General features: G+C 43.7%; 1 protein-coding gene across 10 annotated transcripts in view; it reads left to right on the top strand.

Annotated features, from left to right (window-relative positions):
* PLCH1 (phospholipase C eta 1) overlaps positions 1–13,553 on the top strand; it is a 199,378-nt gene that overhangs the window by 169,909 nt on the left and 15,916 nt on the right. For 9 of the 10 annotated variants that reach the window (XM_061637103.1, XM_061637110.1, XM_061637109.1 and 6 more), the window contains 3 exons: positions 2,933–3,017; positions 6,093–6,239; positions 6,882–6,961. In XM_061637103.1, coding sequence (XP_061493087.1) covers positions 2,933–3,017; positions 6,093–6,239; positions 6,882–6,961 — 312 coding nt within the window. Of the gene's footprint in view, positions 1–2,929; positions 3,018–6,092; positions 6,240–6,881; positions 6,962–13,553 lie in introns of all 10 variants that reach the window. The other variant, XM_061637106.1, reaches the window with a different exon arrangement.

The following is a 13,553-nucleotide window of genomic DNA, read 5'->3' as shown; positions in this document are numbered from 1 at the left end:
TCCTGTGCCCCTTTGGGAGGAAGGGCAGGATAGAAATTCAATAAATAAATAATATAAGGTAGATCTTATGCAATTTTTTTTTAATTTATGTGTGTGTATATATATATGTATATATATGTGTGTGTATATACATATATATTGTATTGCATGTATTTTAATTGTATTTTGTGTATTTTAATTTATTTTAATGTTTTTGTGATTTTACTGTTTACAATTTTATTATATACGTGTTTGATTTTATTTTTGTAAGCCGCCCTGAGTGCCCTATTATAGGGTAGAAGGGCGGGATAGAAATATTTTAAATAAATAAATAAAAATAAAAAGAATATATTATATTAAGGACAGACAAGTGAAACAAATTTCTTATGGAAAAAGTTGGGATTATTATTATTATTATTGCCTGACATGAACATAGCATCATGTTAATGTGGACTGTGCTGGTGTAGTGGTTAAGGTGTTGGACTACGGCCTGGAAGACCAGGGTTCAAATCCCCACATAGCCATGAAGCTCACTGGGTGACCTTGGGCCAGTCAATGCCTCGCAGCCTCATGAAAACCCTATTCATAGGGTCGTCATAAGTCAGAATTGACTTGAAGGCAGTACATACACACGGACTGTGCTGAACTAGGATTTATATTTATATTAAATCTTTACTTACATTTACTCATATACCTCTTCTTGTACATATTCCAAAGGAAAGGGTAAATAATTGCTTATTTGGCCCATATAATTGGTACAGCAATTTTTTTTAACTGGTTTTTCATCCCTTTAGGATGCTGTGCACAATAACCCAACAATGCCAATTTATTTCTATGCAGACATATGTAAATTACAGGCATACCCTGCTTAACATCGCTTCACTTAACGTCGCCTTGCTATAATGTACAATGCTCCATATGCCTGTATTTCTCCAGAAACGCAGCACAGCAGCAGAGGCTTTAGCGTGTGGGGGTGGAAATAGACATGATCGCGCCGCTGCAAATCAGCTGGGAGGTGCGATCGCAATCAGCTGGGATGCACGGCAGCGCAGCAGCAGAGGCTTTAGAGTGCAGGGGTGGAAATAGACGCGATCGCGCCACCGCAAATCAGCTGGGAGGCGCGATCGCGACCAGCTGAGAGGTGCGGCGGCGCAGCAGCAGAGGCTTTAGTGCGGGGCTTTGAGGCTCCGCATGAAGGAGAGGTAAAAAAAGTTTTAAAAGGTAGTGCTTCACTTTAAGGACATTTTCGGTTTACGTACTCGCTCTGGTCCCATTGAGTATGTTAATGCGAGGTATTACTGTATACTGAACACATATGCCTGGAATCCGTGAGTGGATGGATGGGAAGGAACAGGCTGAAGTTAAATCCTGACAAGACCGAGGTGCTGCTTGTGGGAGACAGGGGAAGGTTGGGTCCTGTTGACCTGAGGTTTAATGGGGTACAATTACCCCTGAAGGACCAGGTCCGCAGCCTCGGGGTTGTTCTTGACTCCAGGCTGTCCATGGAGGCTCAGATTTCGGCAGCGAGCCAGGCAGCCTGGTACCAATTACACCTCATACGTAGGCTGCAACCCTACCTCCCTGTTCATCAGCTCCCATTAGTAGTACATGCCCTGGTCACCTCTCGATTAGACTACTGCAACGCGCTCTACGTGGGGTTACCCTTGAAAATGGCCCGGAAACTTCAACTGGTACAGAATGCGGCGGCTCATTTACTTACAAACAGTCGTCGCCGTGATCATATTACGCCAGTATTATTTAATCTACACTGGCTTCCAGTAGTTTTCCGAGCCCAATTCAAGGTGTTGGTGTTAACCTTTAAATCCCCATACGGTCTTGGCCCAGTTTATCTGAAGGAGCACCTCCAGCATCACCAATTATGCCGCCCGACAAGATCAGCCACGCAGGGCCTTCTCTCAATCCCACCAACAAAAGCAGCTAGATTGGTGGGGACTAGAGAGAGGGCTTTTTCGGTGGCGGCCCCCACTCCCTGGAATTCCCTCCCGTTTGATCGTCGGCATGCCCCTTCCCTAGATACCTTCCGCCGAGCCTTAAAAACATGGCTGTTTGGACAGGCCTTTGGGACCACTGGGATGGGCTAACTACATACTGAATGCCCATTGTTGTGTACTGTTTATGTTGTTATTTTATTACTGCTGATTATATTGTATTTTATTGTATTTACTGTATTTTATTGCATTTTATTGAAATTTGATATGTACGTCGCCTAGAGTGGCTTCGGCCAGATAGGCGACCTAAAAATTAAATTTACATTTTTTTACATTTTTACATATGTAAGCACATATGTAAATTATACTGAATCAGATATTATTGACCTAATTGAGTATCAACTACTGTAACTGGCAGCAATTTTGCAATGTCTCAGGAAGGGAGACCTTGTCTAACTTGAGATTCTTTAATTCAGAGGTGGGGAACCTGTAGCCCTTCAGATGATATTGGGATCCAGCTTCCCTCCACCCTAACCAGCATGGCCAATTGACAGGAATAATGGGAGTTGTAGGCCTTCAATAACTGAATGGCTGCAAGTTCCCCACCTGTGCTTTAATGGGAGATGCCAGTGATGTAAAGAATGTGCTTTAGCACAGAGTTAAAGGGCACAACCCTCTCAACATGGGGGACTGTGAGACTTGAGCCCACAATTGCATGGATATAGTCCATGCTTGTTTCCAGAATGCTGGCCCCTTGCTATAAAAGATGCTGCAAAGCATCTTTTGCTAAAAGACTGCAAGAGGTGGATCCACATTTTGACTTCTGCACAAATTCAAACCTCAACTTTTAATGTTCTGGTTGTCATCTAATATAGTCAATGCTTGTAACTAGTATGTTATCCTGGCAGGGCTATAAAATTTATATCTTATGTGTGTGGTTTGGAAAGGTGAAATGGTTATTTGAAATCTATATATTTTTCTGTTTCCAAAAATGTCTCAAGCAGATAATCGATCCATTTGTTGAGGTGGAAATTATTGGGTTGCCAGTGGACTGCTGCAAAGACCAGACCAGGGTAGTAGATGACAATGGTAAGACAGACCCTTCAAATGAGTCATCAAGCTGTATATTTGTGTTATAGACGAAAGTTGCAAAGAATAGTTCATAATTTGAATCTATGTTGTGCTAATGCGGGGGTTGCCAGCCTGCCATGGCACCTAAAAAGGCCTTCATTTGTGTCTCCAGGCAAGTACCCCAGACTTTGAAGTTTGATTTAATAAAAGTAAGTCTGTAGCTTTTCTAGAAAGGAAGGTATGAAGCAAAATGTGTAGACACCCTCCTAAGCAATTTCTGTGAAATTGAATCCTGTTGTGCAGGGGCTAATGTCCAGGCACTACTTAAGTATTCAATGTATCATTAACTTACAGTACAATGGTATACTTGTCTATTTCAGAATTAAGTCTCTTTGTGAGTAATAGGGCTTGGTCCAAGGTAGGTGGGAACGGGATGGCAGCCTATACTTTGGTTTAGGATTGGCACTGGGGAAAACAAGGTTCTTGTGCCACAATCAGGACCAGCAGGACCTAGCTGACTTCCCATGGTAAGCATGAGATTGTCTGGGGGCAGAAAATCAACAATGATGGTACTCTCTAATATGCCATACCTCCCCCTGCAGCCATTTGTGTTATGCTATGCCCCCATGGCAGCCCCATGACACCCTCAGCACTCTCTTAAAATTTGAAATGTGCCCCCTGGTCAAAAAGGTTGGTGACCCCTGTGCTAATGCATTTTTGGGTCTTCCCAGTTTTTAGGGCAGGTTTTACCAAGATTTGTGTATTACTAATCTTGCAATATGTCTGTTTTCCCTCCCTACAACTTAATTCTCTCCAGACTTATATTTGACAATGGGAAAGAAGCCCTTAACTAGGGCACCCTATACTGAAAAGTATTTTCAAGGGCTTATTTTAACTTCTGTAGCACAGCCTTTTTGTATTTTCCATCTTGACAAATAATATGATGCTAGAATCTCAGGCATACTTTGAGGGGCAGGCAACCCATTACAAAAGGGTCTTCTTTGTGCAATATTCCCAGTGATGCACTTATGCAGAGAACCATAGCACATGAGCTGAGCAGTCCCCAGATACAGCTGCAGTCTCCCATTTGAGATTCCTATGGTGTTAATAACAGAAATATATACTCTGTAAAGAAGATGTGGACATCTCAGATCATGCACAGCAGACCTTGTGAATGCTTTTCCGGGGACAGACAGGGTGCATTGGGTGAAGCCATTTTCCAACTTATGCAATAGACCTAAGTACTGTCGAAAGTGGAAGAATGGAAATGGACTGCCTTCAAGTCGATCCAGAGTTATGGTGACAATATGAATAGGGTTTTCATGGTAAGCGGTATTCAGAGGGGGTTTACCATTGCCTTCCTCTGAGGCTGAGAGGGAGCGACTGGCCCAAGGTCACCCAGTGAGCTTCATGGCTGTGTGGGGATTCGAACCCTGGTCTCCCAGGTCCTAGTCCAACACTCTAAACCAGCCTTTTCCAACCTTGGGACCCCAGATGTTGCTGGACTACAATTCCCATCATTCCTGACCATTGGCCATGCTGGCTGGGGCATGATGGGAGTTGTAGTCCAGCAACATCTGGGGACCCAAAGGTTGGGGAAGGCTGCTCTAAACTAACATGTAATTGGTAGTCATAGAAGAGGCTGACAGAACTTTGAATGCTTAGGTTTGCTTCTCCGCTATCCAATTGTCTAATATTCATTAGAGCTGCATTCTTAGGACCATAGGAAGCTGCCTTATACCGAGTCAGACCATTGGTCCATCTAACTCAACCCTGTCCACATTGACTGGCAGTGCCTCTCCAGGGTCTTCAGGCAGGAGTCTCTCACCGCCCTACCTAGACATACCAGGGATTGAACTTGGGACCTTCTTCATACAGGGCAGATGCTCTACCATTGAGCTATGGCCCTTCCCCAAATATAGCCAATTGCCCTGAACTAGTTGTTCCATGTGGGCCCAGAAGGTCCTGTACCACTGTGCTTCTCACCAACTTCAGTGGAGTTACATCATGGGAATTAATGGAGAGCTTCCTACTTGTTATGACTTCACATGGAGCTCTGGAAGTTGATTTTGTCACCTTCACTGAGCAGTGTCACACTCCACTACCATTAATTGATATGAAATGATGGAATTCATTCCTTGATAAAGTTCGTCAAAGCCCTCCCCAGGGCCTGCAAAAAGGTTAAGTTATTGCTAAGCATACATAACGCAAAGAGAAGCTGATGTGCATTTAATCAGATAAGATCAGTACAATTGACAAGCCACAGTTGTAAAGAAGACCAGGCTCAAAATCTGTAAACAGTAACAATGCCAGGTAATGGAATAAAAATTCCTTTTTAACAAGAAATTGTAGAAAAGAGTGGTGCCAAGCAATTACTAATTTCTGTCACAACAGTTAGGGAACAAAGGCACGGCCAACAATTTAAAAAAACAGCTAACACTGATGTCATCTCATTTGTCGAATGGCTATTGATTCCACCACCACCAATGTCAGGATCAGAAATAATTGCTTGTCCTGCTCTGCTTCATAGCATTATTTTCACTCCTGTTTTCTCTTGGAATGGCAGGTCTAAAGAGATATCCTCCATAGCACTTCACCTTTTCTTTGTTTCTGCATTTCTTTCATTTTTATCTGTTTGGGAACCATATTTAAAAAAGAAAAGAAAGAAGCATGTCAGTGGGGGGTTGTGGTTTATTATTGTTATTATTTTGGTAAACCCTAGCACTTCTGTCCTGTCTGGGCCACCTGTGGTTGGCCCAGCCTGAGTCATTGTTTACCCCAGAGATTTGGCCTCCACTACAGAGCTCCCTGTCCCACTGTGGCTTTCTTCCTGTTGTCTGGAACAACCTCCCCTCCTTTGTATTGGTGAGGAAAAGGGATTCAGCTGCTCATTTCACGCAAACTGACGCTATGCAATCAGCCTCTTTATGTTAACTGAACATCCGATTCTTTTGCATAGATACTATCAGGATGAGAACTTACTCAGATGACTTCTTTTTCTTCCCACACTTCTTGAAAGAATGAATCATTTTATTACGGTCACAGACCACATATTCATTCATTCACACTTCTTGTATTCTCTGCTCCTTACAGGGTTTAATCCTGTTTGGGAAGAAACTCTCACTTTTACCATCCACATGCCCGAAATAGCCTTGGTTCGGTTTCTTGTTTGGGATCACGATCCGATTGGCCGAGATTTTGTTGGACAAAGAACCGTGGCCTTCAGCAGCCTTATGCCTGGTTAGTGAATCTGCTTACCTGTCTCTCTTCAGCAGCGAGCCCAAAAGCAGGGCTAGCAGTATAGGTAAAATGACAAAATGTCTCTGCCTGGGTTGGCACTGTGGGCTTGTGGAAGGTTTGTGTGTGCAAACTGGGCTTCTTTGCTGCCCCAAATGCTTGAGGATGTGGATTTGGTTGGGAAGAAGGAAATATGTAGGCAAAACTGCCGTCTCATCAGGGTAGGAAGCTGAGTCAAGACATTATGTTTGGAAGACTTTGTAATCAGGACTGAGTGGGGATATGTATCACTGATGCCCGGTCTCTTATGGACATTAGACTTAGAGTTTTTTCCTGGTCCTTCTGTCCCTGGACCTTCAGTCTGCATTGCAGAAGGTCCTCACCTAGTTCTACCTGGATTAGAGTGCAACCTTTTTCTTTGAGATTTGGATATAGCCACTATCAGTTGTCCCTTTGCAACTTTGAAAACACAAATGGATGTAATGTCTAAAGGAGAAGGGTGTAGGGAACTCATGAGCCCAAGCCTTATTGCCTACACTCCCAAACACCTAAACCCTGTATATCATTTATTAACATGTCATCATGTATAGCTTGGGTAGCATCTTGACATGTCAAAAACTAACTGCTGGTTTTCATTTTCACCAGGCTACCGTCATGTTTATTTGGAGGGACTGACTGAAGCCTCTATATTTGTTCATGTAACAATCAATGAAATTTATGGGAAGGTAAGAGGGGAGCTGTTGCCTTTTTGCAGCCTACAGTGTGTTGTTCTAGATCAGCCTTTCCCAACCTTTGGGGCCTCAGATGTTGTTGGACTACAACTCCCATCAGCCCCAGCCAGCATGGCCAATGGTCAAGAATGATGGGAATTGTAGTCCAGCAACATCTGGGGATTCAAAGGTTGGGAAAGGCTGTTCTAGCTCGTTGGTTTTATTCTGAAATTTATTTTGCTGAGAAATTTCTCAAACTGGGAAGTAAAATATGCCATACCTCTTCCTTAATGATTCTCCAAAGCAACTTCCAAAATTATTCCATATAATGGCACAGGTGGTAGAAGGGTAGCATATTGGAAGAAAACTGCATAAAATTACAAAACAAGTTGCAAAAGGAGCATCAGTCTTTATCATAAAACAAGAGTTTCCATTTTCAGTGTGTGCTATCCACTCTGTAATGTATGTCATAGCCTTTTCCCCACCATAAGAACATAAGAAGAGTCCTGATGGATTAGGCCAAAACTATCCTGTTCTCAGAATGGGCCAATCAGATAGGAAGCCCGCAAGCAGGATCTCGGTGAACAGCGCTCTCCCATTTGTGACTCCCAGCAGCTGGTATGAGGAGACATACTGCCTCCAACAATGAAAGGAGAACATGTCCATCATGACTAGTAGCCATTGATGACCTTATCCTCCATGAATTGATTGCTGCTCAGTTCACTAGCATGCTTCCAACGTGTACATGATTATTTGAAGGACAATGTCTATTGCCTTCCTCACTTGGTGGGACCCACAAGGGTTTAATATGTGAAGGGGCTATCTAAAATGTGCTGGCTACGCCTTCCCCCAGGTGCTGATGTGTGATCAGTGTCATTCTGAAGGTGGCCTATGTGTATTGCTCACATGAGACAAATCCTGATTGCTCAGCAGAGTGGGTCTGCTGGAGGCCAGGATAATCCTTCCATCCCTGACCATGCTGCCCTGGTGACCAGTCACTGCTGCTGTTCATGGGCCTGATATTGCAGCTGGAACAATTAAAATACGACACACACAGCCACTCCTATACGTTTATTAGCACACTAGCATAGCATCCAAATAGGCTGCGGATTCCTAGCATGTTGCATGCAGACACAGCAACCCGGTTTAAATGAGATGCTGGATGCATAGGTTCTTCTTCATCACATTAAAAACATCAGAGGATTCACTTTGAATGAGGCCATTTCACAACTCATGTTTTAGAAAGCATTCAGGCACCCACTGCTCCCCAGCTCCCACTCTGCACTTGGCAAAAGCAGGAACCTGAGGAGGAAGGGCTTGCTTGAATGGTTGGTACCTGATTGGACACAGTGGGAAAGAGGGCACTAGACTAGACAGGCCTTTGGTTTGAACCAGCAGGACTGGCTTGAAACATTAGGAGAAGAGAGTGCTGTTCCACTCAGATCCTGCTTTTGTACTTTGCATAGGCATCTGGTTGGCCACTGTTTGAACAGGATGCTGGACTAGATGGGCCTTTGGCCAGATCTTATGTTCTAATGCGTCAACATGAGACATTGGGAGGCTTCTTAGAAATTAACTCAGTATAGTGTAAATGGAGAATGGTGGCAGTGGCTGAATGCCAAAGTAGTATGATGGAGGAGGGGTACGATATGCTGGTGTCTGACAGGGCCCCTTTGCACCTTATTCTTTGCACAAAGTACAGTCAGGATTGAGCCCATGCTAATTGCCACCATCACTAAGGGGGTGAAATATGATTTTTCAATGGCTGTCTCGGGTTTTTACACTTTTCCTCATAATTTTTCTTGACCCAACCTGCTATACAGGGTTCTTTCTTTTTTTCTTTTTTTTTTACAATAATTTTTATTCAAATTTTCATAAAACATACAAAACAAAATCATAAAACATTCAAAGACAAAAAACAAAACAAAACAAAAATGATTAAACAAAAAAATAAAATGTTGACTTCCCATTTGTCGCAGATCAAATCAGTTATAGGTCTACAATATATAACAATCCTGTCTCTTAAATTATATTATAAAATCACTTTCCTCCAGTAGTTATCTTAATTAATCATCAAATCTCATAAACATTACTTTATTCTTTCCACAAAAAGTCAAAGAGAGGTTTCAATTCTTTAAGAAATATATCTATCAATTTTTCTCCAAATAAACATGTCGATTAATCCATCTCGTTAATAATAATAATAATCTTATTGTCATAACCATAGTCCAAATAAACATATCGATTAATCCATCTCATCAAAATCTGTTAGGTCCAATAATTTCAATAGCCATTATTCCATTATCCCTATTAATTCCATCTTCCATCTTCAATAGTCCTGTTAAGTCCAGTAATTTCAGTGTCCAATCTTCCATTATCAGTATTCCATAATAATCTTGCTGTCATAGCCATAGTCATATAACAAGAGTCTGATGGGAATTTCCTCTATCCCAAATATTTTCTTGCCATCAATTCTGAATAAGTTGCTGAAATATTGTTGTAAAGTCATATCTCTGTTCTTCTTTTTTACAAAATGCACTGGCTCATCTCTTGAGAGTTTTTCCATTGTCACATGGCTGCAGTTAATTCCATAGATTTTCTCTATATCAAGCTCCATCACGTCATTCCAGTCCAGAAGATTATCCAAGCCATTGATAACTTTATCTCTAATATCTTCATTAATTTCTTCAGAGATAACGTTAAATTCCAAACAGTAGATTTTATTTCTAATATCCATAAACTCCAGATCTTTTTCCAATTCCACATTTGTTCCAATCTCCAGGGCTTGTATCTTCCCTTTATTTTTTCTTTTCTCATCTCTGATCTCATTCTCCTCTCTCACAGGATCCCCTATTTCTTTAAGCTCCTGTGTCATTTTGCTCAGTTCAATTTTCAACTCCTTACTGCCCTGTCGCAGGGTTTGTTTCGTTATCTCAATCTCATCCATTATTTTCTGAAACATAATTACTTCCAGATTCTCAGCCACTTTCTTGATTGCCATTTTTAAAACCACGAAAACAAAACAAAACAAAAATAAAGAAGAGCCACTTCTTATTTCAGCAACAATTGGGTTAATATTCCAGGCTTGATGACATCACAGTATAAACAGAGCAGCCTGCCTTATCTCTCTATGTTCAAGAATACAAAACAAATTTAGTTCCCAGCATGAAAACAGTTAGTGGCGTCGTGAAGAAGCAGATTCGTCAAAATAAAATAGACCAAAAAGAGAATAGTCCCAGACAATATAATGTTCCTCGGAATAGAAATCCCTCTTCTGTTTATATCTTTAGAATGCACTTCCAGGACAGCTTTTTGCAATAGAAACAGAGATAAGCTGTTAATTTCGTGAATAACAGAGAAGAGTTATAGCTCACCCAGAAGTTCTTTAAAGCTGATTCATTTGACAAATCTCTTTTTGCTGCAACAATTTAAACCAAGTAAAAAAAATAATAGAAAGAAGGCTGCTTGCCTGTTAGTCCGTTTTCTCTTTGAAGAAAAGATAAACGTATCGCATTAATCAGATAGAGCTTGTTCGGAAGTCCGTCCGGCATTGCTGGCTGGACCTTTTCTCATCAATTAATGAAATCCAGTCCTCCCAACAAAAACAGGCTTTTGAGGTTGATCTCTACGTTTCTCCCTGCCCGGGAGAAATTTCATCAGTCAAAAAAAAATGTTCTGACTGATTTATATCTGAATAAGCTTCTTTTGAGGCGGGAGCCCGTCTCAAAAGCAGGCACAAGCAAAGTCACCCTTCCCGGAAGTCCTATACAGGGTTCTTTCATGGATGCCAGTGAGGTTATAGTCCCCAATCAGCTCAAGACAGGAACCTGTCATAATTTTTTCTTGGCTCCTCCCCTTCTTACTGAGTTGATGCCAGTTCTGTTCCTGTCTCAGCTCGGGCAACAACCTTTGGCTGTTTTTCTCTCACTTCTGTAGACTATCAGCCTACGGCTCCTCTATTTTCCTTCGTTCTTTTCTATACTTCTTATTATCTTTCTCTTCCTCTTTTCGCACCTATTCTTTCTCTCCTGTCTGAGATATGGAAGCACTGCCGTCTTCTCAGACCGCCAGGACAAAAACCCTTAGAGGAACAGGGCAGCACACAGTGGCTACTGTGGTCGGATCCCTGTAAGGCCATAAGGGGTCAGGGCAGCACTCAGCTCCTGCTGCAGTCAGTTCCCGGCCGCCGTCTGTCCCACAATCCCAGAACAAGAAGGGACACAAAAAATCAGGGCAGCACCCAGCTCCTGCTGCGGTCAGTTCCCTGCAGATATTGGGCATGACGGCAACAGCTCCAGCGGACGCGCAACGTCCGGCCAGGGAGCATAGGCAAGAAGCCTCACGTCAGAGCATGAATTTCGCTGCTACATCGCGGCACAGCTCTAATTGGGGCGGAGGCCTACTGTGCGAAGTGAGCCTTTCACCACCGCCTACTGCCTCTTCCAGCTCCCTAATGATTTTTCCCGCCGAAAAGGCGGCGGTGGCCATCTTGAGTGGCACTCAAGAGACGTGTTCGATAGAGCCTTCAGTCCAGCGCCATCTACTGGAGCAGCCGGATGACAGCAGATCGGAGGATGAGGGAACGACGGAAGCCCATGGGCAGTATGGCCCCCCCGTCTCTCCACCCCAGCTCTCTCCTCAGCCTATGCCAGCTCCTTTAATAACCCCTTCAATGACGCCGGCACAGTTGTTTTCGCCTGACGTAATTCGGCAACTTAAGCAGGCACTATTAGAGGAGGTCCCACCATTTACTGTGATACCCCCCAATACTCCACAGGGATGACCTCGCCTCAGTTGTTCATGCTCTGGTAACTTCTAGGTTGGATTACTGTAATGCGCTCTACGTAGGGCTGCCCTTGAAGACAGTTCGGAAGCTTCAGCTAGTGCAAAACGCAGCAGCCAGACTGCTGATGAGGACCAGCCGGTCAGCGCATATAACACCTGTTCTGGCCCGTTTGCACTAGCTACCTATTTGCTTCCGAGCCAGATTCAAGGTGCTGGTTTTGACCTATAAAGCCTTACACGGCGTGGGACCGCAGTATCTTGTGGAACGCCTCTCCCGCTATGAACCGACCCGGTCACTTCGCTCAGCGTCTAAGGCCCTCCTCCGGGTACCAACCCATCGGGAAGCCCGGAGGACAGTTACTCGATCTAGGGCCTTTTCTGTAGTGGCCCCTGAATTGTGGAATAGCCTCCCCGAAGAAATACGCCTGGCGCCGACGCTTCTATCTTTTCGGCGCCAGGTTAAGACCTGGCTATGCTCCCAGGCATTTTAATGCATTTAATGTTACAATTTTAAATCTCTTTGTTGCAGTTTATTTATTGTGATATTTTGTATTTCTGTACTTTTAATCTTTTGTACACTGCCCAGAGAGCTATTCGCTATGGGCGGTTTAAAAATGAAATAAAATAAATAAATAAATAAAATAATGCCCACAGCCTACGGCAGTAGCCGCCCCCCCCCCCACCATATAAGAGACCACGCCAGGTTGCCAGACAGCTTTCCCCTGACCGGACTTTGGTGGCTATGGGTACGGGGTATTATGAGCGGGACCACCAGGATGCCCTATCAGAAATCGGATCTACAGGGTCCATGGATGACGGGGAATGGACCGATGCCTCAGAAACAGAGGCTCAAAACTCGGTCAGACTATTTTTGGAAGTTCATTTTGAACCATTATTAAAAAAGGTGATTGCTTCCCTGGAGCTGACTGCTCCTTCTGAGGAACAACCTACCTCCTCCAGGCCAGCTATGGTACTGCCTACTGTTAAGACCGGGCCTAAGGGCATTCCGTGCCCACCTATGCTGTTGGCTAATATTCAACAGGAGTGGGAGCTACCGCTATACCCCAAAAGAGGGACTAACTGGGCTAATAGACTATATACCTTAGAACCCAGTGTTATGGAACAGTTGCGGGTCCCAGACGTGGATGGGCCTATTACTGCGCTCCTGTCACATTCGATCTTGCCACGGGATGGGGATGCTCATCTCAAAGATCCCATACAGCGCAAATCAGATCTAGCACTTAAGCGGGTACATGAAGCGACGGCTATGTCCATAAGAGCCTCTGTGGCAGCTTCAGTATTCTCTAGGGCATCACTGCTGTGGATTGAGGACCTAGCCCAAAATCAGGAGCTGGAGGTCTCCAAGTTACGAAAGTCCATTTTAAAACTCTCACGCTGCATGGCCTTCGTAGCAGATGCTACTATGGATTCCTCACAATTTGCAGCCAGGGCTATGGCCACGGCAGTGGTAGCCAGGCGCCTAGTATGGCTTTCACATTGGGATGCGGACAATGCATCCAGATTTAATCTAGCCACGGCTAAATATACAGGTGGGAAATTATTTGGGGAAGACAATCTGGTGGAGGTATTGGTGGACAATAAGGATAAAAAGAAAGTTATGCCCTCACAGGGGAAAGAGGAAAGAAAGCCATTCCGACGCTATACTCCCACTTTCCAGACGCGTTCCTTTCGTGGCTCAAGGCCCTTCTTCAGCAACAGACAGAGGGATTTTAGAGGCTCCTGTTTTCCCTGGCAAAACCAGAAGCCTCCACAGAGATTCCACCAGAATAGACAGCAGTCCTACCAGACTAGGCAGCAGCGT

Source organism: Rhineura floridana, chromosome 7 (assembly GCF_030035675.1).
Source record: "Rhineura floridana isolate rRhiFlo1 chromosome 7, rRhiFlo1.hap2, whole genome shotgun sequence".
Lineage (NCBI taxonomy): Eukaryota > Metazoa > Chordata > Lepidosauria > Squamata > Rhineuridae > Rhineura > Rhineura floridana.
Note: the sequence above shows the minus strand (reverse complement) of the source record. Positions and strands in the feature narration are given on the sequence as shown.